Source organism: Callospermophilus lateralis, chromosome 10 (genome assembly GCF_048772815.1).
Source record: "Callospermophilus lateralis isolate mCalLat2 chromosome 10, mCalLat2.hap1, whole genome shotgun sequence".
Lineage (NCBI taxonomy): Eukaryota > Metazoa > Chordata > Mammalia > Rodentia > Sciuridae > Callospermophilus > Callospermophilus lateralis.
Genome location: NC_135314.1, coordinates 68,338,893 through 68,366,488, shown reverse-complemented (window position 1 = coordinate 68,366,488; position 27,596 = coordinate 68,338,893). Strand labels below are relative to the sequence as shown.

The window sequence follows — 27,596 nt, the reverse complement described above, 5'->3', positions numbered from 1 at the left end:
CATACTTATACCACAGATATTGACTGACTTTTATATTATTTCACGGTAACTTAATTTTTTCCATTTGCAGTTATAAGAAGTTGATGTCTCTGAAAATAACTGATACTGATATAAGACCGAAGATCAGTTTAAAATTTAATACAAAAGGTATTATTTTAGTTTTATATGACTCCTTTTGAAAAGTATGTGAACATATTTTACTTTCTCTGTAAAATGTCATGCCATTAACAAGCATACCATCACCTTTATTGGCTGTTCTCTAAACTTGGGTTTATATCAGTGAGCAGCACCTTGTGTAGGCTAGAACTCACAGACAGAAAGATCAGCAGTATATGGGTATCATATTACTTTGGCATACTATAATATGGCATGCCAGGTAGCTGTGACTACACAATAAGATTTGCCCCAGCAGAGCTTTCCTCTAACTCCTCTCCCATTGTTACTATTTTTCCTTTTGATAGAGCAGCATTTAGAGCATCCTAACATGGGATAAATGAACATTCTCATATCTGAGCCAAGTAGTCTAAACTAAGGTGCCAGTATTCAGGAATGTACTAGAAAATGCTCTCTCCAGCATTACAGGTCCTTGGTCCCAAGGAAGACTAGTTTGGTGGCAGTCCTTTGTGCTAGGGGAAATGGATATCCCTCTTAGCAGCCAGCTTTTTATTGGGCTAGCTGGAGAAAGCTCTTTGAGTCATTTTATTGTTAATTTTGTTCAGGTCCACAGCATATGTGACGTATACTAAGTATAAATGCTAATTTAAAAATTTATTAAAACATAAAATCAAGAAGGATAAAATAAGCCACATTCTATGATAAATACATTTTTATATTGATAATAAATACTATCATATACCAAATACTATCATATACCAAATTCTTACTACTTTCTAACTCATCTTAGTCTGTTTTCTTTCTGTGGAAGTACTACTAAACTGGAAAAATACTGAATAGTTTAGTCATATGCCTGTTTTATTTCATTAATGACATACATACTTTATCATTAAATTTATTTTGGGGTGTAAAAACATGAAGTTTACTAGATTAGTGCTTCTAAGAATTTGTATGTATTTAATAAAATCTGATGGTTTTATTAAAATGCAGGTGCTAATTCAGTAGATCTGGAGTGGGGCCTGAGATTCTGCATTTCTGACAGGCTCCCAGGTGGATGCTGCTGCTCTTGGTCTGTGGATGACACTTTGAGTAATAAGGATTTAGATTGTTTCATGTTTCTTGATATAGACATGTGCTTTCTAATATGGTAACAACCAGCCTATGGCATAGTTTAAAGATTAATTAAAATTAAATAAAATTTAACACTCTGTTCCTCAAGCACATTTACAGTGCTCAGTATCCGACAATTTTTAGACAATGCAAATATAAAACATGTTTGTCATAGAAACTCTATTGAATAGTGTTAAAAACTAGGATAAAGTATAGTTGTTTAAGTGAAGTATAAACATTGCAATTATCATTCCTGGAAAATTTTAGGAATTTTAGAGGCCTAATACTTTGATGACATTTGGTTGCCAAAGCTCATGTACTTGAATGAAACCTTGGATGGTTGAAAGGTTCTGGTGATTGCTTTTGCTTGGGTACATATTGTTTTTGTTTAAAGTTTTTTGACAGCTAGATAGAAAGCAGCATGTTTATTTAGCACCAGTTGTGGCAAAGCACTATGCTGTGCTTCATTCCTTAGGAATAGTTTAGGAGCTTAGAATGTAATTCAAGAGGTCACATAGAAAAAGAGCATTAATGTGGAATGTCTTGACTTCTCAAAATTCATTTTCAGATGAAATGCCTATCTTCAAACTTGATTATAATTATTTCTATCATCTGCTTCATATAATTATTATTTCTGGTACTGACATTGTCCGGCAAATATTTGATGAGGCTATGCCACCCCCTCTTTTGAAAAAAGAGCTGCTTATACACAAGAATGTGCTGGAATCCTACTACAACCATCTTTGGACCAATCACCCATTGGGTGGATCATGGCATCTTCTTTATCCTCCAAACAAGGAGCTACCACAGTCCAAACAGTTTGACTTATGCCTTCTATTAGCTCTCATAAAACATTTGAATGTATTCCCTGCACCCAAAAAAGGCTGGAACATGGAACCACCATCTTCTGATCTCTCTAAGTCTGCAGACATCCTGAGGCTGTGCAAATACAGGGATATCCTCCTTAGTGAGATTTTGATGAATGGTCTCACTGAGTCACAATTCAGTTCAATTTGGAAAAAAGTTTCAGATATTCTTCTGCGCCTTGGGATGAAGCAAGAGGATATTGACAAAGTGAAAGAAAATCCCATTGAGAATATCTCCCTTGATTACCATCAGCTATCCATCTACCTAGGCATACCAGTACCAGAAATCATCCAGAGGATGTTATCCTGCTATCAACAAGGTACTAAGTAATTGTTTACTTCAGTCAGTAAATCTTCATTGAAAGTCTGCTCTGTGCCAGGCACAATGTGAAGGGTAGGAAGAGTCAGTGAAGTTGAATTCTTGGTAGAATAGACTTATTAAGAAGGTGATGAGAAGAAAAAAAAAAAGAAGGTGGTAATGGAAATTATGGTACTACAGATATTTACAGAATATGTGGGATGTCCTCCCTCAAAGGAGTCTTAAAAAGCTTTCTGGAAAATATAATATTTAAGGAATTCTTAAATGATCTATAGAGGCTTGCCACATGAAGAAGATGAGAAAAGGATATTTCAGAGGAAAACAAATTTATAGAAATGTAATAATATATTATGATGCAGGAAACTAAAAAAATTGGTATTAATGACATTAAAGTAGAAGGGAGTTCATAGAAAAAAAAAACATACTCAAGAGGATTTCTTTTTTCATATTGAGAAAGCAGTTATTAAGACTTTTTTTTCTTTTGGTACTGGAATTTAACCCAGGAGCTCTTTATTACTGAGCTGTATCCCCAGACCTCTTTATTTATTTTTTTAATTTTAATACAGTTACTTGCTAAGTTGCTTAGAGCTTCACTAAGTTGCCAAGGCTGGCCTCTATATTGTGATCCTCCTGCCTCAGCCTCCCAAGTCACTGGGATTATAGGCATGCACTCTCATGCCAGCTTTAAAATTTTTTAAATAAAATGATTTTATTACTTCTCCAAAAGTAAATATGCCTAAAACTATAAATTACAGGTGCTGTGTGATTTGAGGATGCCTTTATAGACACAATAGGTATATGTTTCTTTTTCTCTTCTTTTCAGCCAAACCTTGATGTTTATTTTAAAATTTTAGTAGCTATCCATTTGCTGTGGGTAATTAAAATATTAGATATTAGAAGTGTCTGAGTTCAGCAGTTCCATTCATAGACTTGTCTTTTGATATGTGAAACACTTTGGACTTTCTCTGCTACATCCCAGGATTGCTTCTCAGATCTCCTCTTGGGCAGTAGAGTTCAAAGCCTGTCAGCATCATTGAAATTCTTGCTGTGCTATTCTGAGTGAATGTTTCTTGTCCCCAAGTTATTAGCCTAATGAGTAACTGATGACCACACCTATACTATTTAAATGTACAATTTCCCAAGTTTCTAGTAATTGTTGAACCTGGTCCAGGTTTTCTTCAGAGAAAATTACTTTGCCTCACTCCCAGTCCTGGTAGTAAGGTTCTGGGATAGCTTTATTTGATTAATATTTGAGAGCCTTTTTATAAGTGTGAGGAGACACTGAGTTTAGTGAAATGGGAAAATTAGTAAGGAAGAATTTTTGATTTATAAATTTACTTACTAATTTTATTTTTCAAAATATATTTACTGTATTAAGATTTTAAATAGCAAAAACTCATGAAAATGAGGTAATACTTTGAAAGGACTTTAAGCGCCAATTCCAGGCATTTCAAGCAGTTTTTACTTGTATAGTCTGAAGAGCTTATTGATCAAGTTCCTTTAATAGTGGCTTTCTTAGTATCTTTCTTCTCTTTCTTCAGTTATTAAACTTGCAGTTTTTATTCATTTATCTGTGATTATTTGATTAATACCCATTGTTCTCACTAAATCTCCATGAAGGTTATTTTTTTTTCACCCTTCAATCTCTAGAGATTAACACAGCCTGATGCATAAGTGCTCAATAAATATTAACAGACAAGAAGAATGAGTGCTCATCAGAATAATTCAGATTGCTTAAAAAAATCACAAAGTTTCAATGGAAATTTACTTCTTAATTGACAATTTCCCTTCATGGCCTTAAATTAATAATAAGGAATTTGCTGCTTTGTTTAAGCACTTATTTTCTAGGCTTTTTCTCTTATCAACTATACATTTTTGTGTAATTTTCTCTCCTTATTCATGAGCTTATAATTTTTTTAAAGACAGAGAGAGAGAGAGAGAGAGAATTTTTAATATTTATTTTTTAGTTTTCGGCGGACACAATATCTTTTGTATGTGGTGCTGAGGATCAAACCCGGGCCGCATGCATGCCAGGCAAGCACGCTACCGCTTGAGCCACACCCCCAGCCCAGAGATTATAATTTTTATATGATAATCTAGGTTGTGCCTTATCTAAATTGCTTTGATGACCATAAATTGATATTTTTATAGTTAATTATAGAATGAATTGGTGCTGTGTAAAAATCTTACTCTTTTCTTAAACTTAGACATTTGTTGGTAGCATTTGTAGTTGTACATCTAAATTTTTTTATTTTTATTTTTTTGTATACCATAGGAATTGCTCTGCAGTCAATAACTGGCAGTCAACGTAAGTATATTTAACAATAAAGTGATTAAGAGTGACCTTTTAATTTGTGATACCTAAGGGATAGCTATAGGATTTATAGTTGGTTAGATTAACTGTTTAATAAACTGTAAACTATACCTATTTATTAAAAGCTTGGGAAATCACTTGTTCATATTAATACTGGCCAGCTGAATCTTGAATGAACCTTGGTATTAGTACATATACTTCAGATTTTTACCTAACGATGATGTTTTAACTTTTTACTTACCAGATGCTTCGCTTCAGCAGGCAAAAATGCCTACCTTCTTGACGTACTATGTGTTGTCAAACATATACAGCTTTATCTGATTAACAATTCATTGTTTATAGCTGTATTTTTTTTTTTTTTTTGGCCAGGTGATGAAGTGAGTTAATGTATTTTTAAACTTCCATTTATTTATTTATTTGATTTATTTATTTATTTATTTATTTGAGATGGGGTTTTCCTAATTTCCCCATTATGGCCTCTCAAATTCCTGAGCTTAAGTCTTTGTCTCTCAAGTACCTGACACTACAAATACACAATACTATACCTGGCTTTTTTATTTCCATTTTTGTGTTGTTGTTGTTTTAAATATAATTAACATTCAGCTTTAAAAAAAAAAAAAGATCTGTTTAGAGGTAAATGTTGGACCATCCAGGTGAAGTTTTGGGCTGAGTCTCTGTGGCAATAACAAGGAACAGTGTTAAAGAGAGCACATAATAAGGGGTTGATATCCTTCTTACGAAAAAGAAAAAATAGATATTTTAACTTTTCCTTATCTTCTTTATGTTTCTGATTTGTATCCTAAAATAATACTGGTTACTGTATTTACAGGGTCAGTGTCAAAACTCAGAAACTGTATTTTGTGTCTACTTAAGTTCTACTACAGTCTACTTAAGATACCAACAAAATATCATAGCATTTTGGTTCATACAGATTAATTCCAGGCTAATTATATGTACCTATTATTTGATCATTGATAGACATTGTATTTTTATCTAGTATTTAGAAAAAGTAAGATTTATTCTTTATCTCTTTTTTTTGGCATATGTTTTATATATATATATATATATATATATATATATATATATATATATATATACACATACACATATACACATACAGATATTTAGGCGAGCATTTTTATAATCATAATAAGAGACTAAAATTGCTTGCATCTAGATTCTGAGTGCTTTGTCTTTAAAAATTAGGTATTGAAATAGAAGAGTTGCAGAATGAAGAGGAAGAGCTAAGTCCACCATTCATGGAATATAATATAAATGTGAAATCAAACCCTGAAATACAGTTAGCAGAAATGAGTAAAGATGGAGCCTCGATACCCAGTGAATCTTCAACAGAATCTATTAAAGATCTCCAGGAAGTATAAGCTTTCATTAATATTTGAATTTCATAAACTTAATCTGGGCCTTTAGTTTTGTGTACTATACTTAAGGCATTATGATTTTAGTTTATATTTAACTGTGTTCACACAGAACTTGAATTGGAATACTTCTTTCCTCAGTACTTTCTTCCATAATAATTCCTGCCATTACCATTTATTTTACCAACATTTATTGAACACTTTACTCTGTGCCAGGCTCCATGCTAGATTTCTGAGTACAATTCTTCTTCCTTATTAATGGAAGTCTAAGTGGAAGAGTAACAGAAAGAAAAAGAGTGCATAATGGGGTATAGAGCAGAGAGAAAGAGAAAATTGAAATATTTCAATGCCACTTGCACTAAAGTAGAATTTAAATCATCTAGGATAGAATCTCTGTTTCTTAATAACTGGCAAAAGTTATTATATAGTCACTAAGTTTTTCATGGACTTAATCGTTCATCTTATGAACATGAATATGTTGCTTTTTTAAAAGTGCTTTCTTCGTCACATATCTAGATGTCTGAATTACAGGATAAGCAGCACTACAATACAGCAAAAAAAGAGTTGTAAAATAAAAGTGCTTTCTTTCTTTGTTGGTCACATGCATGTGTTCAAGTGAGCACTTGAAAATATTTATCCTTAGCCTACTTATTGACAGAATATTCTATTCCTTTATATGTTATTGATTTGTCAAGGACAAAAAACTAAGATTAAAATAAAAATAAATGTTTCCATAAAACCTAGAAAGAAATATGATTTAATAGTAGTAGAAGACAAGCTATCAGTATGCAAAATATCCCATTGTATACTTTGAGCTGCATATTAAATGATTTATTTCTTGCCTGCTAGGTTAAGAGTAAACCAAAGAAAAAGAAAAAAACTAAGAATAAAAAGGTAAGAGACTACATGAACATTATAATACAGAGTTGTCTGATTATGACCTCTTCATTTTAATACATAAATTCATTGTTAGAACTTAAATTAGTCCAAGATAGACATGTAGCATGAATGACTCAATGGCATGTTGAGTATAGGATTATAGAGAAATCCACTTATGTTGTACATGGTTGAAACAGTATATACAACTCTAAATCATAATTTTCACTTTTCAATATATAAATATGTTGATTGAATTAGTCAATTTAAAATTCCCTTAATTTCTGCATACCACTATTATTTTTAAAATGTCTACTGAGTATTTTAATAACAGCTTCCTTTGTCATATTTCTACTTTGTAGAAGCATTTTTCAACATGTTAAGAAATCTTCTTTTGTGTGTCTGAGAGTCTGCCAAAAATGCAATAATGTGCAATAAAGGTACAAATGCAACCTTTTTCATTGCTCTTTCCTCATGTCTACCAGTTCCAAAAAGAACAATTCAAAAAGTCTTACAGTTTTATCAAAAAGTCTTCTAATCACGTAGACAGTTACAATGCAAAGTGAGGTGTTTTTTTTAACCAGACATATTACTGTCCATTTTGTGGTTCATACTTAGTGGTGAAAAAAAATATTGTTTTACTAGTCTGAAACAATATATTTAAAATCTTGATATCTTTGTTTATTATATACTGAGTAATTGTAGTTCTCCCAGCTACAATCTGGTGAGACCATAATATTCGTCATTTGGAAGTATGCACAAATTTTAATCATTGATGAAACTTAAGATGAATTCGCAAAATACTTACTGATGTGAAGAACAAAATAAATAACATGTCAAAATATTCTGTCATGTGTATCTAAAAAGAAAAAACAAAAAAGAACAAAATAAAGATAATTTATACATTATCTGATAAATAAATATCGGTATTATTTTCACAGTTTTCATAACCATCATTTATTGTAACTTATTTAACTCCAAAGTTTTGAAAATTAAATTGTTTTTAAAAGACATTTTTTTTTTAACTTTTGGAGAGTTTTTGCCATATAAAACACAGTCCAGTTCACTAGATTAGTGGTATATTTTATTTTTGCCAAAATATTGATAAGTCCCAGGTCTAATACTATCCAAAGCTGGACAAGTAAATTCACAGCTGTCAAACCACAAAGCTAAGTTCTATGTAGTATGTCTTTTCTTTGATTCCAAAAAATTAAAATAAGATAATTCTCAAATTCTCAATTTTAGTTAAATGGAAATGTCAAATTGAAATCAAACAGAGAAAATACAACTAGAAATAAATGGAAATATCACTCAAAATTTCATACATATGGATATTAAAAATGTTTTATTAAATGTCAACAAATATCTAGGTATTATTTTGTTTCTTTAACATCTTTTTTCCTAATTTAGTTTAAGAAGTTCAAGTACTTTTGAAATAAATTTTATTAAGATATTTGGATATTAGAAGAGAGATCTTATACCTTTATCTTGTATCTTTTATCTAAATTTTAAAATATTTAAAAAATGCTTAAAGTTACACAAACAATTATTTTATATGGAATAATCCTATTCATATGCTTAAATTGCTGTGCTGTAGGTGCAAAGAATTGTCTAGTTGTAGCATAGGCAACCAGTTACAAACAGTGACATCAACCAAATTCTCGAATGAGGAATTCTTACGAAAAATTTTAACATTAAAGTATGCTTTTTGCACAAAGCAACAATGACTGTTGTAGTCAGCTATGCAATACTGTTACCAAAATGCCCAGCAAGAGCAATTTAGAGGAGGAAAAGTTTATGTGGGGCTCATGATTTCAGAGGTTTCAGTCCAGAGATGGCCAACTCCATTGCTCTGAGCTTGATGTAAGGTAGAACTTTATGGTGGAAGAGTATGGTGAAGGAAAGCAGCTCAAGACATGGCACCAGAAAGTAGACAGACTTCAGCAGAGACAGAATATGTACTATACAGGCACACCCCCAGCAACCCATCTCCACCAGACATACCCTGTCTACCCTCCTAGGTTACCACCCAGTTAATCCATTCAAGTGGCTCATAACCCAATCAGTTCACCTCTGAACTTTCTCGAATCGTTTCATAGCAGTCATTTGAAACCATAGCAGTCTCTGCATGAAATTATATTCTCTAATAAAATATCAAGAAAAGGTAGAATTTGTATAGCATATAGTGGGGACAGTACAGACTTTGTAGCTATTCTATATTTTCTCTTTTTTCAGTTAGGTATTTAGTATTTCTTCTAATATAATCTGAATTGTAAAGAACTCTTTTGGGTATTTAGATCCTTCCATCTCTTTCCCAGGGTTAGAATTGGGAAAAGAATAGAAGTCTTTTGTGATGAAGCCTTGTGGGAGAAAAAAATGACAGAAAACAAATCTAGCTCTTCAGATTGTGTGGCCTTGCTACAGAACAGAAGTTGCAGAGATGAATTCAAGAGAGATTGATGTATATTGGCATAAAGTTGTCATGGGAACAGCTAGAAGGAAATTTGAGAAATAATCTAGAAATAATTTATACTATACTAGGTATACTTATTATATACAACCAAAGATCTTTTCAACTTGGGCATTCAAGTGCACAGGAACCAAAGTCAGAGTCAGTAATTCTAAATTGTAAAATCAAATTGGCATTGAACATTTAACGTAAGTCAGAAAACTGAAACATCAGAATTTTCTTAGTGTACTAGTAACAGCAGAAGAGCATTGTCTGGGGCTGGGGTTGTGGCTCAGTGGTAGAGAGCCTACCTGGCATGTGTGAGGCACTGAGTTCGATCCTTAGCACCTCATAAAAATAAATGAAATAAAAGGTGTTGTGTCCATCAGCTACTAAAAATAAATTTTAAAATAATTTAAATGAAGAAGACCATTGTCTGTATAGAAAGAAACTCTGAATTTCTTGTAAACAAGAGATGGTAAAAATTAATCCTTATATAGTATTCCTAACTTATGTCATTTCTGTTACCTTTATTTGATACATTGTTGCTATAGTTTTAATGAAGATAAAATTTAGAGACTTTTTAAAGATTTCCTCCAAACTGAGATCTCCTGAATACTTCTCTGTTATTGTTTTTGTTTTTGTTGTTGTTGTTGTTTGTTTATTTGTTTTTCTTTTGATTTTGTTTCTACTGGGAATTGAACCCAGAGACACTTAACTCCTGAGCCATATCCCCAGCCCTTGTTTGTATATCTTTTTATTTAGAGACAAGATCTCACTGAGTTGCTTAGGGCCTCGATAAGTTGCTGAGGCTGGCTTTGAACTCGTTCATTATCCTCCTGCCTCAGCCTCCTGAGCCACTGCAATTATGGGCGTCTGCCACCGGTCCTGCCCACCTTGTTTAATATTGTTAATGTTTTAGTCTGATTGCACTTTACATGAAAGTTTCCAAGAACCCTTGTAATTAGCATTGGAATAAATCGAAATTACATATACCCTTTTCTGAGTTTTACCAACAGGTTCAAACTCGACCCCAATATTCACCTTCATTATCTAAGTCAGTGATTTTTAATGTTATATGTCATGACTTAGTAGTAGATTATAAAATCAATTTAATAAATTAGAACCACCATTTTAAAGAAGAATAATAGAAATAAAAAATACCACAGTATTTTAGAAATAAAAAATACCACAGTCACTGTTCATTACAGATAATATGAATATTTCATGAAATTTATATTCTAGTTTTTCACTTGTGAGTAAAGATATAGATAAGTAAGCATATATGGCATCATGATATAAAATGTATTTATTTGGTTGTGATCAAAAATATTTGAGAAACACTGGGTCTAAATGAGATATCACTATGCTATATTGATATAGTTGATATAGGTTATTAATTTTTAATGCTTTTTTTTTCAGAATAAGGACTCAAAAGAAGAGCAAGTGTAAGTATTATTTAATTTAATTTTTAAGTTTTTCTTAGTATTTGCAAAGGGTGTTTGGTCCATAACACTCAGCTTTCCTTTGAAAAGTTTTTCACTAAGAGAAGAAAAAAACAGTTATTTTTCTTAACAAGTTGCTGCTATGTTGCAGAAAATGACAAAAAGTTGAAATATCATTTCGCTTGGAAGAATAGTCTCTCACCATTTTTTCTCTGAGGCTACTTAGGAGTCATCTAGTGCTCACTGCTTCATTCAAGAAATAAGTTGAGTTCTGCATAAAATATTTTTAATTGTATTCTACATTGTAGTAGCCAAATCTAGACTAGATCTAGAATAAATCATTGTTATTCCCCGGTGACCTCTTTAGAAGAGTTCGATTTAATGTGTTTTTATTTAACCTAAAGTGGTGGTGGTGGTGGTGGTTTTGGTTTTTTTTAATCTCAGTTATTGACAGTGAATTTTTAACTTTTAACATAAACATTTCAATGTCAAAACATCACTAAGAGATATTATATAACCATGTGATTGATCACAATATACTAGATGAAGGAAGGGGATAGAACATTTAATGAAGGAACAACATTATTTCTACCAAAATGTTGGTAACTGTTTATTAGAAACATTAGAAAATTTCTCAGAATATGAATTGGGATATCTTTTAAATGAAAGCAAGAACATATTTTGTAAACTTTAAAGCTATTATTTCTAGTAAATATTTCTTGTGGACACAATCCACTTGTTAAATAAATAATTCATCAGTGGCACACGCCTATAATCATAATGGCTCAGGAGGCTGAGACAGGAGGATGGCAAGTTCAAAGCCAGCCTCAGCAAAAGCAGGTGCTAAGTAACTCAGTGAGACCCTGTCTTGAAATAAAATACAAAATAGGGCCAGGGATATGGTTCAGTGGCGGAGTTCATCCCTGGTACCCTTCCCCCACAATCCAAGATATGATTTTGCTTTCTTTGGCAACATATTGAGCCACTAGAGCAACAGGTTTTTTGTTTTGTTTATTTGTTTGTTTGTTTCTTGGCTTTTTCTAAATGCCATAAAAATTACTTAATAAAAGTGACACATTGTCAGCAATCTTTTTTTTTACATTGTAGATCCAAATCTATATAGTGATCAATATACCCTGGAGGGTTTGTTTTTAAGTGAGAATTTTCAAATATCCACAAAGTAAAGACAATACTATATATATTACAATATAAATACCTATCATCCCAATTCATCAGTTAATCATTCTTTCACATTTGTTTCATACTTTGTTTGACATTCTGTTCTGTTTCAGTCTCGAAAATTATTGTAATTTTACCTCTTTATACTTCAGTTTTCAACTGTTAAAAATATGAACATTTTCCTAAATTTTCCAGTGCCATTATTGTACTGAAAATATTTCGGAATAATCTTGGGAAGATTTTAAGAATGCAAATTTATATATATATATATATATATATTTTTTTTTTTTTTTTACTTAGAGGGGTGCCTGAAAACTTGTATCTTTTTTTTTTTTTTTTTAAGCTCTTCAAATAAGTTAAAAAATTGAGTTCGGGAGACTGGTCCATATAAACAATTGATTCCATTGAACTTTCTAAATGTTTAAGTCACTCGAGAATATCTCAGTTATGTCTAATGACTCCTTATATAGTGTTTTATCAATTCTACAAATGTTAGATGTTAGTGTTCTAAAAAAGTAATACTATATCCTAAAATTTTATTCACTTGCAAAATCAAGTCATCTATATTGTGTTTTAAATAAAAGTACTATTTCTAGTTATCATTCAGGGAGATTAGGGAGAAAATTAAGAGTTACTAAATAGTAGGCCAAGTAAAAGATTAGTAGCATGCATTTAAATTTTAGACATAAGCATAAAAATTGGACACTTGACATTATATATTTAGCATTTTTATTTTTATTTTTTTAGTGGTTCTTATTAGTGGTGTAGTTACTGAATGCTATGTTGTCACTATAGTTTTATTTAAAAATTCTTTTGTAAAAGAAACTTACATTTGATAATCTATTTTATGTTGCTTTGCATAGCCCTCCATTTACACTGAAGTTGATTAAACCAGCCTACTTACCAGCCTACTTGTCAAGACAATTTTGGGTGGTAGGGAATGTTCGGATGAATAAATAATAGAGCAGATATGGACATGCTTGCCAGTGTTTCTCAAAATATTGTTTTACACGTCAACTGATAATTCTGTTATAATTTGAGAAACAAAATAGGTGCTTCTCAAAAGAAATACAAATGGTCAACAAATATATGAAAAAAATGTTTGACATCTAGCAATTAGAGAAATGTGTATCAAAATTTTTTGAGATTTCATCTCACTTCAATCAGAATGGCAATTATATAATAGTAATGTTGACAAAGATGTGGGGAAAAGGTATACTCATACATCGTGGGTGGGACTGCAAATTAGTACAACCACTCTGGCATGCAGTATGGCGATTCCTCAAAAAACGAGAAATGGAACCACCATGTGTCACAGTTATCCCACTCCTTTGTATGTATACAAAAGATTTTAAATGAGCATTCTACAATGATGCAGCCACATTAATGTTTATAACAGCACAATTCACAATAGCCAAGCTATAGAACCAACCTAGGTGCCCTTCAACGGATGAATGGATAAAAGAAAAGTGTGTGTGTGTGTGTGTGTGTGTGTGTGCGCGCGCGCGCATACATATGTATACACACACACACACACTGTAGACTATTACTTAGCCATAAAGAAAAATGACATTATGGCATTTGCTAGTAAATGGATGGATCTGGAGACTGTCGTGTTAAGTGAAATAGCCAGTCTCAAAAAGTCAAAGGTAGAATCTTTTCTCTGATATGAAGAAGCTAATTCAAAATAAGGGGGGAACATTAAAAGACAAAGAAAGGAAAAAGGTAGCTTGAATTTCATTAATATAGAGGAAAGATGAGTGGAGTAGACAAAGGAGATTGAGGAGGAGAAGGAAGAGATGGGAAAAACAGTGAAATGAATCTGACCAAGCTTTTGCATGTGAATGCATGAGTGTGGCACAGTGGGTCCCAGCATCAGGTATATCCACAGGACACTAATTGAAAAAAAAAACACAAAAACAAAAAACTATAAATGGATTGAAGTAAGATTGACTGGAGAGGACTGGGAAGACGGAGAAATAGTGGAGATTGAATTGGAACTGGTTGAGTTCCATACCTTTGTGATAATGACAGAGTGTAACCTGTGTTTTATATAATTAAAATAAATAAATAAATTTATTGGGTTGAATAGGATTTAATAGTTTCTTTTAATGCTCTCTCAAATATTCTAATATTTGTTGTGAATGTTCAAGAGAAAAATATGGTATGAGCACTATCCAAACATTCTTTAACCATGACACCTTCTAATTCTGGGCATCTCATGAGACAAGTACAATACTAATTTAGGAAACAATAGCTTAGATGAAAAGCAATGTATAGTTAATAAAAAATCACATTGATCATATCACCACTACAGCTCATATATGGTAGAGAAGGAAGAACAGTTGAAGAAAGAACAAACAAATCCACAACTCATTGGTAGATTTATGAAAGATGATGCAAGTGACATTCAAGAGGATTCTGCATCTGAAGACAAGTTTTATAGCCTGGATGAATTGCATATTCTTGACATGATAGAGCAGGTAAGTGTGAGTGGAGAGGGAACAGCCCGGATTCTGTATTCCACAAATAGTTGTTAACCTTTGTTTTTTTCCATATTCTTTGAACAGAATGACTTTTTTTTTTTTTCATTTGCTGATAGATCTTTATTTTTTTAATACCTGATGCTAAGAATTGAACCCAGTGCCTCACACATACCAGGCACATGTGCTACCACTGAGCTACAGCCACAGCCCCCAGAATGATTTTTTTAAAAACCCAGCAGTTTCTGCTATTATAAGGAGAAAGTAAAAACAGGAAGGGAGATATGGTGGGGAGGGTGAAGGAAAAAAAAAGAAGGGGAGAAAAAACTTTAGGAACTGGAAATGTTTCATATTAGCCTTCAAATCATTTCTTGGCCTTCTCTATTGGCCAAAGGTTATTACAAATGTATTCCTTGTAAAAGGTTTATGGACACCACAAGGGGGGAAAATAATTTTACTGGATTCAATATTATGACCAAAAATAGTTTTGTAAAACACACTTTTTTTTAATGAAATCTGGTTTTTATCAAGTGTTTATAAAAATATAATGTACAATAATTTTTTCTTATTCTCTTGGTGATAGTAGTCACTATTTGTATATTCACTAAGAAGTATTTGTCAGTACAGATGATTACCTGACTGGTAGTACAGCATTCATATAAATGGTCATGCCCAATTTTTCTCCTTCCCATCTACAGTATTCAAATATGTACATTTAAACTGAAATTACATACTCTTAGTTTTGGATGTCACGGTAAAGTTTAATTATGGGACCCCAAGTTTTTATTTAGTATCCAGGAGAGCTCTAGCAACTCAAAATTAGAATAAAAATGTCACATACCTTTCAAAAAATGTTTATTCATTTAAGAAAAGACAAAAACATTTATCATGTACATGTTGCCAAGACATTATGTTAAGACATGGTCCCTGTTAACAGTGTTTACAATCTAGTGGAGAAGTTGAATATTAAAGTGAGTTGATAAAGTGCAGTGAAGAGGTTTGGGCAATTAAGACTGCCTAAGTTAAAAATTATATAAATTAGAATTATATGAGGAGGATAATTAAGTTAGAAATCAGGTTCCTCCACATGCTGTGTGACCTTGGGCACGTTGCTACCCTTTTATTTTAAAATTGGAATAATGAGTGTCTGACTCATTATTACAAAAAGCATACTTTAAAAAATGTTAAGTATCAGGGTAGATGTGATCAAAATACATTATTTGCATGTATGAATATGACGTAGTGAAACCCATTATTTTGTATAATTAAAATGTACTAGTATAGGTAAGCATGCTGATGGTGTTATTCGACAGAAGCAGCAGCAGATAAGTAACTGTGTTGTTAGTGAAGGGTGTAATTTGGGAGAGGTGAGTTTATCTCATCAGAAGTGGTGGTTTAGTTGAGACATGAAACATGAATAGGTATTAGATGGTATTTTTAAATCCCCTGTAAATAACAAAATAGTAGTACTTTTTAAAGAGGAAAATAAGACATGCATTATTTCATTTTCTTAATAGGGTTCAACTGGCAAGGTAACTACAGACTATGGAGAAACTGAAAAGGAGAGGCTTGCCCATCAACGGCAGCTTTGTAAATTGCACTATCAGTGTGAAGTAAGTACTTTTCCCACTAGATCTGAGGAAAGCAATAAATATTTCAAATGTTAAACTTAATATTGTTTCTTTTTAAAAAGAATACAGTTGAGTTTTTCTTTCAGTTTCTAATGATTTAAACCAAATTAACTGTGAAATAATATTTTTCATTGACCAGGATTTCAAAAGACAGTTGAAAACAGTGACATTTAGATGGCAAGAAAATCAAATGCAAATTAAAAAGAAAGACAAAATCATTGCATCTCTTAACCAACAAGTGGCTTTTGGAATCAATAAAGTCTCCAAGTAAGTACAAATTTTTTGATACAAGGGAAATTGTGGGTTTCCCTTGTTTATCTAATAAGGATACTTATTTTGGCCACTAGATGGCAATATGACTACACAGTCAAAATTCCAAACAGGGCTTGTTTAAAAACCGACTATATTTTTGCCTTGCCAATTGAATTGAGAAATAACTAGCTGCTCATGTATTGGCTAAACAAGTGTGAAGGTAATAGAATTATATGAAGAGGATAATTAACTTTCAGGTTGTAACTCATAATTTGTAAAAATATGATTGATGATTGGCTGATTCTTTATAGCATATTGTAAGTACATTTCTCAAAGACACCCATAGAATCATTTGAGTACTTCTTTATATTGGTGTGTCAGTATTTGTGTCATGGAGACTCTTCCCATATTTACCAATCTCTCTTCTTTTATAGTCTTAAGTATTAAATGCCAAAGTCCCCAAATTCTGACTGATTAGGGAAAAACGATTCACCTACTTTATTTTTTATACTAATAGCTGCCTCCCACATATCTCAGTTGTAATAGTAGCATAGTTTGTAACACATTTGCTTCTTTTAATAAACAGTTGTACTATACAACACCAGCCATCCATGAAGTCTATTTCAAATTCCATTGAAGTTGCTAGAATTCTAGTAGGGAGTAGAGACAAAAACTAGCAGATGTTTTATAGTAAGGGAGTGCAAGATATGTCTTATAAAATTGGAGAAGTATTGGCAGCAATTTAGACCTAAATTTTCTATCACATGTTGTTAGTTGTTAGGGTTTTACAAAGAACTAGATGCCATAGTTTTGTCAACATAATTTCAATTACCAACACCTTTAGATTTGTCCCTATTGGAGTAAGAGAGATCCTGTGAGTTTAGAAGGAGATGAGGACCTAAGAAAGTCTAGGCCAACTGAGCAGGCCACAATCACTTACTTCACTTATCTATATTTCAGGATTTAAAACTTTATCTTTTAGCCTGGAAAATGCTAATCAATCCAGAATATGTCATGTAACATCAGAGATAAGAAAAGCAATTCTATCAGTGTGGATGAGCAGCCTCTCTTTTGCCATCAAAGAATATTCCTTCTCAATCCATAGGGCTACAACCACCACTCTATAGGATGCATATGTCTTCACATCAGAGCATTCACCAAACATATGTCAGGTGCCCACTGTGTCAAGAATTATATAAAGCACATGTAAAAGATAACAAGATGTATGCAAAATTTATGATGAGCAAATGGATACCATAGATTAACATGTAAGAATTAGAATTACATATAACAGGAACTTTTAGGTCCAACAAGATACAGTAGTCCCATTCTTCTCAGCTCCCCGCATCCTGGTTATAACACAACCAAACATAGGAACAAAAGTAATAAATAAAAGGTGAAAGAGTAAAATATATTGTCTAAAGACTTTGGGGTTTGTTGGAACAAAAATGGCAGTAAGTGTTCTTGTTGCCTCCCATATATATCCCAGACAAGATACTACAGAAGCTAGAACTGTGAATAACCACAGAAAGAAAAAAAATTCTAAGAAGTTTGTTTCCTCTAGTCAAGAGATCAGGAAAAGGAAAGTATAACAACAGTAAACCCTTTGATAGTGACCACCGTACTCTAGCCAAACACCAGTGGCCCCCGTACCACCCCTAGAAAGTAATCAGTGCAATCTGAGTGTCCACCTGACAAAGAGGTGGCAGTATCTATTTCCATATCAGGATACTATCAGCAATATTGAGAAGGCAGATGACCTTATCATGATGATGTATTTATTTGTATGTATTTATTTGTTTATCTGGGGAATGAATCCAAGCAGCTGATCTTCTAATCCCCACTAGACAGAAGGAGGTAATTCACCTAATTCATCTGCCAGTATGTGTCAGTGTGATCTAGTGGATGAGAGCTGAGCCTCTACCTCTAACCAGCATCAATGAGACTCAACAAGGCAGTTCCTGGTAGAACTAGTCAAGAGTAGGCTTCATCTCTCCTTCTCCCATGGAAAGCTAAATCTGTCCCTGGAACTAATTGCATTCCATTTATCTCCCCCCTTATTAGCTGGTGACAGAGGAGCGAGCACATAGGGAGCTTCTGCCTCCATTCTAATAAGAAAGTGGTGTGAGTCCACTCTTGTCAGCAGGGCCAGTAGGGAGCTGATCTTATGCTCCACTTGGAGACAAAAGGTGCCTTTTTTAGTATGAGTTGGTGCTCCTTCTTCATGGGAAGATATCAACTAGGCTCAATGGGGAGCTAAACTTCTACATGTTTCAACATCATTGAACTAGTGTAATTCAGTGCCCACTTCTGTTAGAGTGCTTTCAGTAGAGACCAGTGTAAAGCTGTGCATACCCATTTGGCCCTTATATCTCAAGAGGGGTACTGTTTGCTTAAAAAAAGGAAGATTAAATAGAACCCAGAGTCATAATATCCAAAATATCTAGGCTACAATAGAACATAGTTATAATACCAAGAATCAGGAAAATCATGTTAAAGAGAACAAACTATGACAACATGAAGATGAATCAGATGTTGGAATTATCTGACAAAGATTTTAAAGCAACTGTTATAAAAATGCTTCAATAAAATTGAATTTTCTTGAAATAAATGGAAACCTGAAGGCCTATAATCCCAGCTACTCAGGAGGCTGAGGCAGTAGGATCATTGAGCCACAAAATTTTGTGACCAGTCTGGGAAACATAATGAGACCCCCATCTCAAAAAGAAAACCTAGAAAAAAACAGATTATAATAAGAAACAGTAAGTTATAATTGAATACAATAATTAAAATTAATTTAAAAATACTGACTATAGTCACTAAAGATGACAGGAGTGAATCAGTGAACTTGGAGATAGATGAATAGAATTTGTCCCATCTGAAAAGCAAAAGAAAACAGATTGGGGAGTGGGTGGATCTAAAAAGACAGTTTCAGGGACCTGTTGAATAATGACAAAAAGCTAAAGTTCTTTTCAGAGTTCCAGAAGGAGAACAGAGAGAGAAAGTGGACTGAAAAAGAGTGTTCAAAGGAATAGTAGAAAACTCTCAAATAAATGAATAGAAAACTCTCACATTTACATGTTCTAGAGGCTAAAACTGAACCCTAAATGGCAAAACTGAAAGAAATCCATGACAAGACACATCTTAACTATGTCTCTGATAATTAAAAATAATCTTAATTATAGGAGTAGTCCCCCTTAACCACAGGGGATACATTTGAAGATTAGGTAGTACCTGTGTGTACAATGTTTTTTTTCTAAACTTACATATCCATAATAAAGTTTAATTTTTATTAGGGACAGTTAGATATGAACAGTAACTAATACTAAAATGGAATAATTCTAATAATGTCCAACATAGGTACAATATCCTCCCTGCTCCTTGATATCTGTAGTTTGGGCTTTCTTGAACCTTTCCCAGAAGATCATGACATTGTTCAAGAAATAGTAAAAGGAACCATTTCAGAAGATATATTGGACAAAGCGTATGTTTTACATTAATCCAGCCTGAACAGTTCCATATCCCAGCCAGGACAGAACACGAGGGTGCAAGATTATAACACACTGTTCAGACTGATAATGTAAAACTTACGAATTGTTTATTTCTGAAATATTCCATTTAATATTTTTAGACAATGTATGACTCTGGGAAAGGAAGGAAGCAAAACTACAGATATCAGGAGCAGGGAGGATATTGTACCTATGTTGGAACATTAATTGGAATTATAGCAGAATTTTCATCTGAAATCATGGGAGTCAGAGGAAGTAGCACATTATTTAATTACTGAAAAGAGAAGAATTGAAAGAAAAGAATAGTCATGAATCCTGTATTCAGCAAAAATATTCTTCAGGAATGAAAAGAAAGAGAGACAAACTCAAAGGGAAAGTATAAGAATTTTTTGGTAGCAAATCTACCCTTAAAGAAGGAGAATAGGAAGTTTTCTAAACTTAGAGGAAATAGAAGATTAAAAAAGGAATAATAATATCAGAATCAGAATGAGTGGGAAAATAAAAATAATGAGTCCATTCTAATGCTCATTAATTTCTTTAATTGTACCACCTCATCTGGAATGTAACATATAGAAAAAATACAACAATATATTTTACAAGTGAGGAGGGTAAAAGTACCTAATTCAGAGTATGATTTCTGAATTTCACTTTAAGAAGGAAAAGATGAATACCAGTAATTATGTATATATTTTCACACATTAATTTGTAATTTTAATTATGTAATTTTTTTGTAAACTACTGAGATGTGTTAAAAAAAACACTATTAAATAAGTCAAGATGAAACCTAAAAAAAAGTGTTCGAATAACCCATAAGATGGTCAAAACAAAAAAAAAAGAAAAATGAGGGATATAAACAGAAAGCAAATTGTAAAATGACAGTTAAGCCCTAACATATCAATAATTATAAGGCAAAGACTAAAAGAGTGAACTTAAAAACAAGCAAACAAAATATGTTCTAATAATATGTGGTTTACAAGAAACTCAATTCAAATTCAGTAACAGTTTGAAAGAAAAAACATGGTAAATGTGCAAACTATTTATATCAAATAAAGTAAACATCAGAGCAAATAAAACTGCCAGACACAAAAAGGGACATTGAATAATGACAAAATGGATCAAATGGATCAATCCACTAATCAGACATAAGAATTTAAGGTATGTAAATCAAACAGCAGATCCTTGAAATACATGAAGCAAAATCTGATAGAACTAAAAGGAAAACAGAAAAATCTACAACATAGTTGATGACTTCAAACCCCATTCTCATTATTTATGGAACTAGTAAACAAAAAATCAGCAAGGATTTAGAAGAGTTCAGAACCATCAACCAATATTATCTAATCAATGTCAGACAACAGCCAGATACACATGCTTTTAAGTGCACACAGGACACATTCTGGGCCATAAAACAATACTCAACAAATTTAAGAGTTGAAAATCATACAAAACATGTTCTAGAATCACAAAGGAATAAAACTGGAAATAAATAACAGAAAGATAATAAGAAACTTCCAAATATATGGCAACAACTCGGGTCTAAATAATTCAACAGTTAAAGAAAAGATTTCAAGGTAAATAAAAGTAAATTGAATTAAATTAGCATGAAAATACAATATATTAAAATTTTAGGTGCATAGCTGACAGTTCTAAGACTGTATAGCACTAAATAATACAATCATTAGAAAAAAGGAAAAAGTGAGAATTTTCAAATGAATAATCTAAGCTCTCATTTCAAAAATTCCAGTGCAAATTAAACCCAAATAATCTCAAAGCAAATGGAAGGAAATAATAAAGATTTAAAATAATGGAGGTGGAAACACCAAAACAATAGAGAAAATGTATGAAACAAAAAACTGGTTCTTTGAAAATGTCATTAAAATTTGGCAAACCTCTAGCAAAACTGACAAAAGACATGAGTTATCATCATCCACATAGAAATAGTGATAACACTATAAACCTTGAAGACATTGGGGAATTATACTGAGTTGAAAAAAGCCAATCCCCCAAACTTACACATTATAAAATTCCATTTCTATACCATTCTCATTGAGAATTTATTCTATTTTAAAATTTGAGAATTTATTCTATTTTAAAAATAGAAAATAGTTTTGTGGTTCCAAGGTTATAAAAAAGAAAAGGGAGCAGCTATTGGAGGGCAAAATGAAGGATCTTGTGGCTTAACTGTTGAATTAATCACTCTCAGTATCCTAATTATGATATTATACTACAATTTTGCAGTCTGTTACCATTGGTAGAAATTTGGGAAAGTGTGCATGGAATCTGTTATTAGACCTTCATATGATTCTACCATTATTTCAAAATAAAAGTCTAACTTTTGAAAAGTACATATAAATACCAAAATTGAATTTTATAGAGTAAAGAAATTACCTTTGATTATTTGGATGAGAAAGAGCTTCCTTCAGTGAAGCAAGAACTTCATTGAAAACATAATACAAGGTGCTGAAGGAAAGAAAGATAGCCAGGCAGAAGGAAAACATGAACTCCCTATTAAGCTTTTGAGCCTTTTTCCTTATTTAATTCACTGAAACATTTCCTAAGAGTGTGTGATACAAATATAGCATTTCCTTAATTATAAATATTGGTTGCTTTCATCTTATAATATGGAGATTTTTAGATAGCAAAAAAATATTTTTTCCCTTTGACCCAAATTCCATGCCATGCCTACAATAAATGTTTTGCAAATATTTGTTGTTAGGATTTATATGAAAGTGAAATATTTTGTATAAACTACAATAAGCAGTTAGTAAATGTCAAGAAACTGCTATTAATAAAATTTATATAACAAACTTGACAGCCAGCCCGACTTAGCTGGAAAACTTTAGATCTTAAAAGAAAATCGAAGAATTTCATCCAACATGAGAAAAATAGGACTGAAAAGTTACTTACAAATGCCTGAACACATATAGCTGGTTCATATCCATGCTGGATAATGGGAACTGTGCCTACCTACCCAACAATATTTAAGAATCAGGTCTTCTGAATTTCCCACTGACTGTCAACTCATTGTTTTATTTTTGATTTTTTTTTTTTAATTTATATATGACAGCGAAATGCACTACAATTCTTATTACATGGGACTGGGGTTGTAGCTCTGTGATAGAGCACTTGCCTCGCATATGTTAGGCAGTGGGTTCAATCCTCAGCACCACATAAAAACAAATAAATAAAATAAAGGTATTGTGTCCATCTACAACTAAAAAAAATATTTTAGAAACAATTCTTATTACACATATAGAACACAATTTTTCATGTCTCTGGTTGTATACAAAGTATATTCACACCAATTCGTGTCTTTATATGTGAGGCTGATTCATAGGTGGGGTACGGAGAGGGAGCACAGGAAGAATAGACAAACTCTAGATTGGGCAGAGGGGTGGGAGGGGAAGGGGGGTAGGGTTAGCAATGATGGTGGAACGTGATGGACATTATTATCCAAAGTACATGTATGAAGACACAAATTGGTCTGTCAACTCTTATTGCCCATTCTACTCTTACACTGGGTAAAATACTGAAATAATGGAAGTATATAAGGAAAAAGATGTCATCTTAGAAATCTTATCTCAATTATATGCTATCTAACAATGTTTTGGCCATTGAGTATGTATGTGATGGTTGTCCCATAAAATGATATTGTCTAATGACATGATAACCATCTTAGTTTGTGTAAGTACACCTTATTATATTCATGCTAACATTTCTCTGAATGTATCCCCATCATTAAGCAACATATATGACTAACTTTTCAATTCTGTCTGCATATTTCTGTGTATTATATTGTAACAAAGCTTGTATTTCTTATTCTTCACTTGAGAACATGATCTCTTCTACAGAAAGTGGGGCCTGCTTTCTTTTCATTGCTTCCTCAGTTGAACAGAACATTTAAGTCTACAAGTTTCAGAAAATTTAAAGTAAAGGTGAATGGGTAGTCTCTAAAATCTAATAATTCAGCCAACATTGAAGTCACTGTTTTAAGGACTTAGCATTCTGTAATGTATATTAATCAAACACCTATGTATCCCAACAATCTGAACTATAAAGGACTTAAGGAGAAATGTATTTTTGCTATAAATCTCTTTATATTGAAGCTAATTAACAGGTTTATAAAAAAGCTTGGTTACAAGAATAAATATGGCAGCACACAAGGAAGGAACCTCAAAAATGGTATATGACTACATATGTCAGCCAAAAGGTATTACTTTATATTTCTCTTAAGAATTTCTTGCATATTAATTTTTAATCTGATCCATAGTTTTTTTCTGATTTATATGAAATTTTTACCCAATCTTTCCAGAACTAAGTCATGTGACTCCCAAGTTATAATTTATACTTTTAATTAAAATTCTATGCACACAACCTCATTACTTCTATATTTAAGGTCTGATATTTTTTAAGATCTTAATTGTTTGATAATTTGCATGACTCGATACAACGATCTCATTAAGGAACTTGAAGTTCTGAATCCCACAACCCATTTTAGAAAAAAAGATGATACTATCCCTGTTTTCTAGTGGGTAAAGTCTAATGGGTAAACTTTTTCCAAATCATTGAGCTGAGATACAAGATAACATTTTTCTCTGGCTTTCTAATGTACTAGGTTAGTACATAATTCTCCTTTCTTTGAGAAGTCAGTAAATCAGACTCAGAAATCAGTTAAGTTCAAAAGGACCAGGTGTAGAAGTTGTATTAGGATTCTCTAAATGTTCAGAGCCAACAGGATATTTATATGAATGATTATAAAAGGAGATTTATTACATTGTCTTACACAATCAGATGCTGACTAGTCTCTAAATGTCTGTCTGTGCACTGGAAAGCCAGATGACCAATGATGCAGTCCCAGTCTGAGACTGAGGCCTAGGGACTTCTGGAGAATATCTGTTGAGAGTCCATATTGGAAGAATGAAGGAGCTGGTGTCATGTCCACTGGCAATGACAGCAGTCATAGATGCACCTGCTCAAAAGAAAAAAAAAAGAGCTTTCATCTACTGCAGCTTTCTTCTTCCACCTTTTATTCCATCTGAATCCTCAACTGATTGGACAATGCCATCCACATTCAGGGCAGGTCTTCCCCCACAGTTTACTGTCCCACCCACATGCTAGTGGTTGTTATAAATACTGTCATAGACACACCCAGAGTATCTTAATCCTAGGCATTTCCTGGTGTCTCCCCAGTCCAATCAACTATACAATCCAAATTAACCATCACAAGTTCAATTAATATTTCAGGCTCAAGATTTGTGATCCAAATTAGACATAGTTAGTTGGTCCCTTCTTTGGTTACAGGTAGAGCTATTCTGATTGGGGTAAGGCGAAAATTTCTAACATTATGTAATTTACTTTCTTATTCTAGATTACAACGTCAGATCCATGCTAAAGATAATGAAATCAAGAACCTTAAAGAACAACTTTCCATGAAAAGGTACAAACTTAGCTTTTTCTTTGGTTGGTATGCCCTTTCTGAAACTCCTTATTTCTCTCTACATGTTATGGATAGGATAGCCATATAATGTGTCATCCAAATTGGGTACCTTTTTTTTGGGGGGGGGGGGTGTACCAAGGATTGAGCCCAGGGGCTGTAAACCACTGAATCATATTCCCAGCCTTTTTTACATTTTATTTTGAGATAGGGTCTTGCTAAGTTGCTTACGGCCTCACTATTGCTGAGACTGGCCTTGAACTCAGGATCCTCCTGCCTCAGCCTCCCAAGATGCTGGGATTACAGATATGCACCACCACATGTGGCCAAACTGGGTACTTTTGAGCATGATACTTAGCAGCATCAGTAATTACATTGGGACAATAGATGTAAATTGGAAGTGTGCTAGGCAATTTGGGGAGGTCTGATCCTGAAAAAAAATGATGAGAGATTGAATCAGCAATGTTATAGGCCTACAACAAACTATTGCTTCAGACTAAAACTCCAGAGTTATTTTTTTTTACCCTAATTAATACTACTGGGTGTGAGTGCTTTGTGAAATTAGCCAAGTTTTATTCTTATTCACCTATTGTTTGTAGGTAAAATTTTTTGGAACAGCTTTTTTGAGATCTAATTTATATAGCATAAAATTCACCTTGTTAAAATGTACAGTTTGGGCAAGGCGTGGCACATGCCTATAATCCCAGTAATAATAATAATAATCCTCCTGAGTTAGGAGGATCCTAAATTTGAGGCCAGCCTAGACAACATAGCAAGAACTTATCTCAAAATAAAAAATGAAAAAGACTGAGGATATGAAAGTTGTTTGTTGGTTTCTTAGTATATTTGTAGAGGTATACAGCCATCAGCACTGTCTTTTTACAGAACATTTTTTCACCTCCCAAAAGAAACCTTGTACCCATTAAGTCATTCCCCCTTCTCTTCTCCTCTAGCTCTGGCAAACACTAATTTACCTTTTCTCTTTATGTGATTTGCCTGTTATGAACATTTTATGTAAATTAATCATAACATGTGGCCCCTTGCAATTAAGTTCTTAATATAATGTTTTCAAAATCCATGTTGTAGCATATATCAGTTCTCATTCTTTTTTGTGAATATATAATATTCTATAAATATAACACATTTTATTTTTTCATTAATTTGTTGGAAATTTGGCTTTTTACCAAGTTTTGGTTAGTATGTACAATATTGTGAATACTGATGGCATTTATACATAAAGATTTTGTGAATGTTTTTCTGTGATTTGAATATATACTAAGAAGAAGAACTTCTGGGTCAGCAGTAAACTTTACGTTTAACTTTTTATTCTTTTTTGGTACTGGGAATTAGATCCTGGGGCACAGCCTCAGCATTTTTTTTTTTTTTTTTTTAATTCGGGTCTCACTAAATTGCTGAGGCCAGTCTCAAATTTGCAGTCCTCTTACCTCAGCCTCCAAAGTCACTAGAATTACAGTTATGCAACCACCATGCCTGGCAATGTTTAACTTTTTGAAGACCTACCAAACTGTCTTCCAAGTAGCAGCACCATTTTTATAGTCAAAATAACTATATACAGAATTTTGATTTTTCTACATTCTTACTACACTTGTTATCTATCTGTATTTATTTTACCTGTTTTGTTTGAAGCACTATGTTATTATGCATTTCTCTAGGGATTAATTATGTTGAGCATTTTCTCATGTGTTTTCTTTTTTTAGTGTAGATGGACACAGTACCTTTATTTTATTTATTTATTTTTATATGGTGCTGAGGATCGTACACAATGCCTCTCACACAATGAAAAACATTCACAAAATCTTTACCTATAAATGCCTTCAGTATTTACAATCTCACCATAACACAATGTTATGGTGAGATTGTAATAAATCACCAAGTCAATCTCAAAGCAGGAGATGGAACACCAGCTGGCGGGCCAAGGGGCAGGCTGCAAGTCTACACCCTTCAACCCTCTTCAAGGGTTAGAACACACTTTTTATAGACCAAAACTACAAGTAAATCATGTCAGTACATTAATTATAAATAGCTGTTGCTATGATTCAAAACTATAAATAAAAATCATGAGATCTAAAATCATAAGCAGAAGGAGAATGGATCAAAATAACACTGGTTACATACAGTTTAAAGAATGGTTATTAACGTCTAGACAATCATTCTCTGATAGGGTACATTGCCCAAGAAAAATGGGAACCAAAAAAGGAATAATTTTACATTGTATAAG

The 27,596-nt window shown here is 32.7% G+C and overlaps 1 protein-coding gene across 7 annotated transcripts in view; it reads left to right on the top strand.

Moving 5' to 3' along the window:
• Positions 1 to 27,596, top strand: part of Dzip3 (DAZ interacting zinc finger protein 3) — an 87,502-nt gene that overhangs the window by 42,792 nt on the left and 17,114 nt on the right. For all 7 annotated transcript variants that reach the window (XM_076867341.2, XM_076867339.2, XM_076867340.2 and 4 more), the window contains 10 exons: positions 71 to 147; positions 1,793 to 2,410; positions 4,685 to 4,717; positions 5,930 to 6,099; positions 6,949 to 6,993; positions 10,847 to 10,872; positions 14,366 to 14,531; positions 16,049 to 16,144; positions 16,302 to 16,429; positions 25,292 to 25,360. In XM_076867341.2, the coding sequence (XP_076723456.1) occupies positions 71 to 147; positions 1,793 to 2,410; positions 4,685 to 4,717; positions 5,930 to 6,099; positions 6,949 to 6,993; positions 10,847 to 10,872; positions 14,366 to 14,531; positions 16,049 to 16,144; positions 16,302 to 16,429; positions 25,292 to 25,360 (1,428 nt within the window). The remainder of the gene's footprint in view (positions 1 to 70; positions 148 to 1,792; positions 2,411 to 4,684; positions 4,718 to 5,929; positions 6,100 to 6,948; positions 6,994 to 10,846; positions 10,873 to 14,365; positions 14,532 to 16,048; positions 16,145 to 16,301; positions 16,430 to 25,291; positions 25,361 to 27,596) is intronic.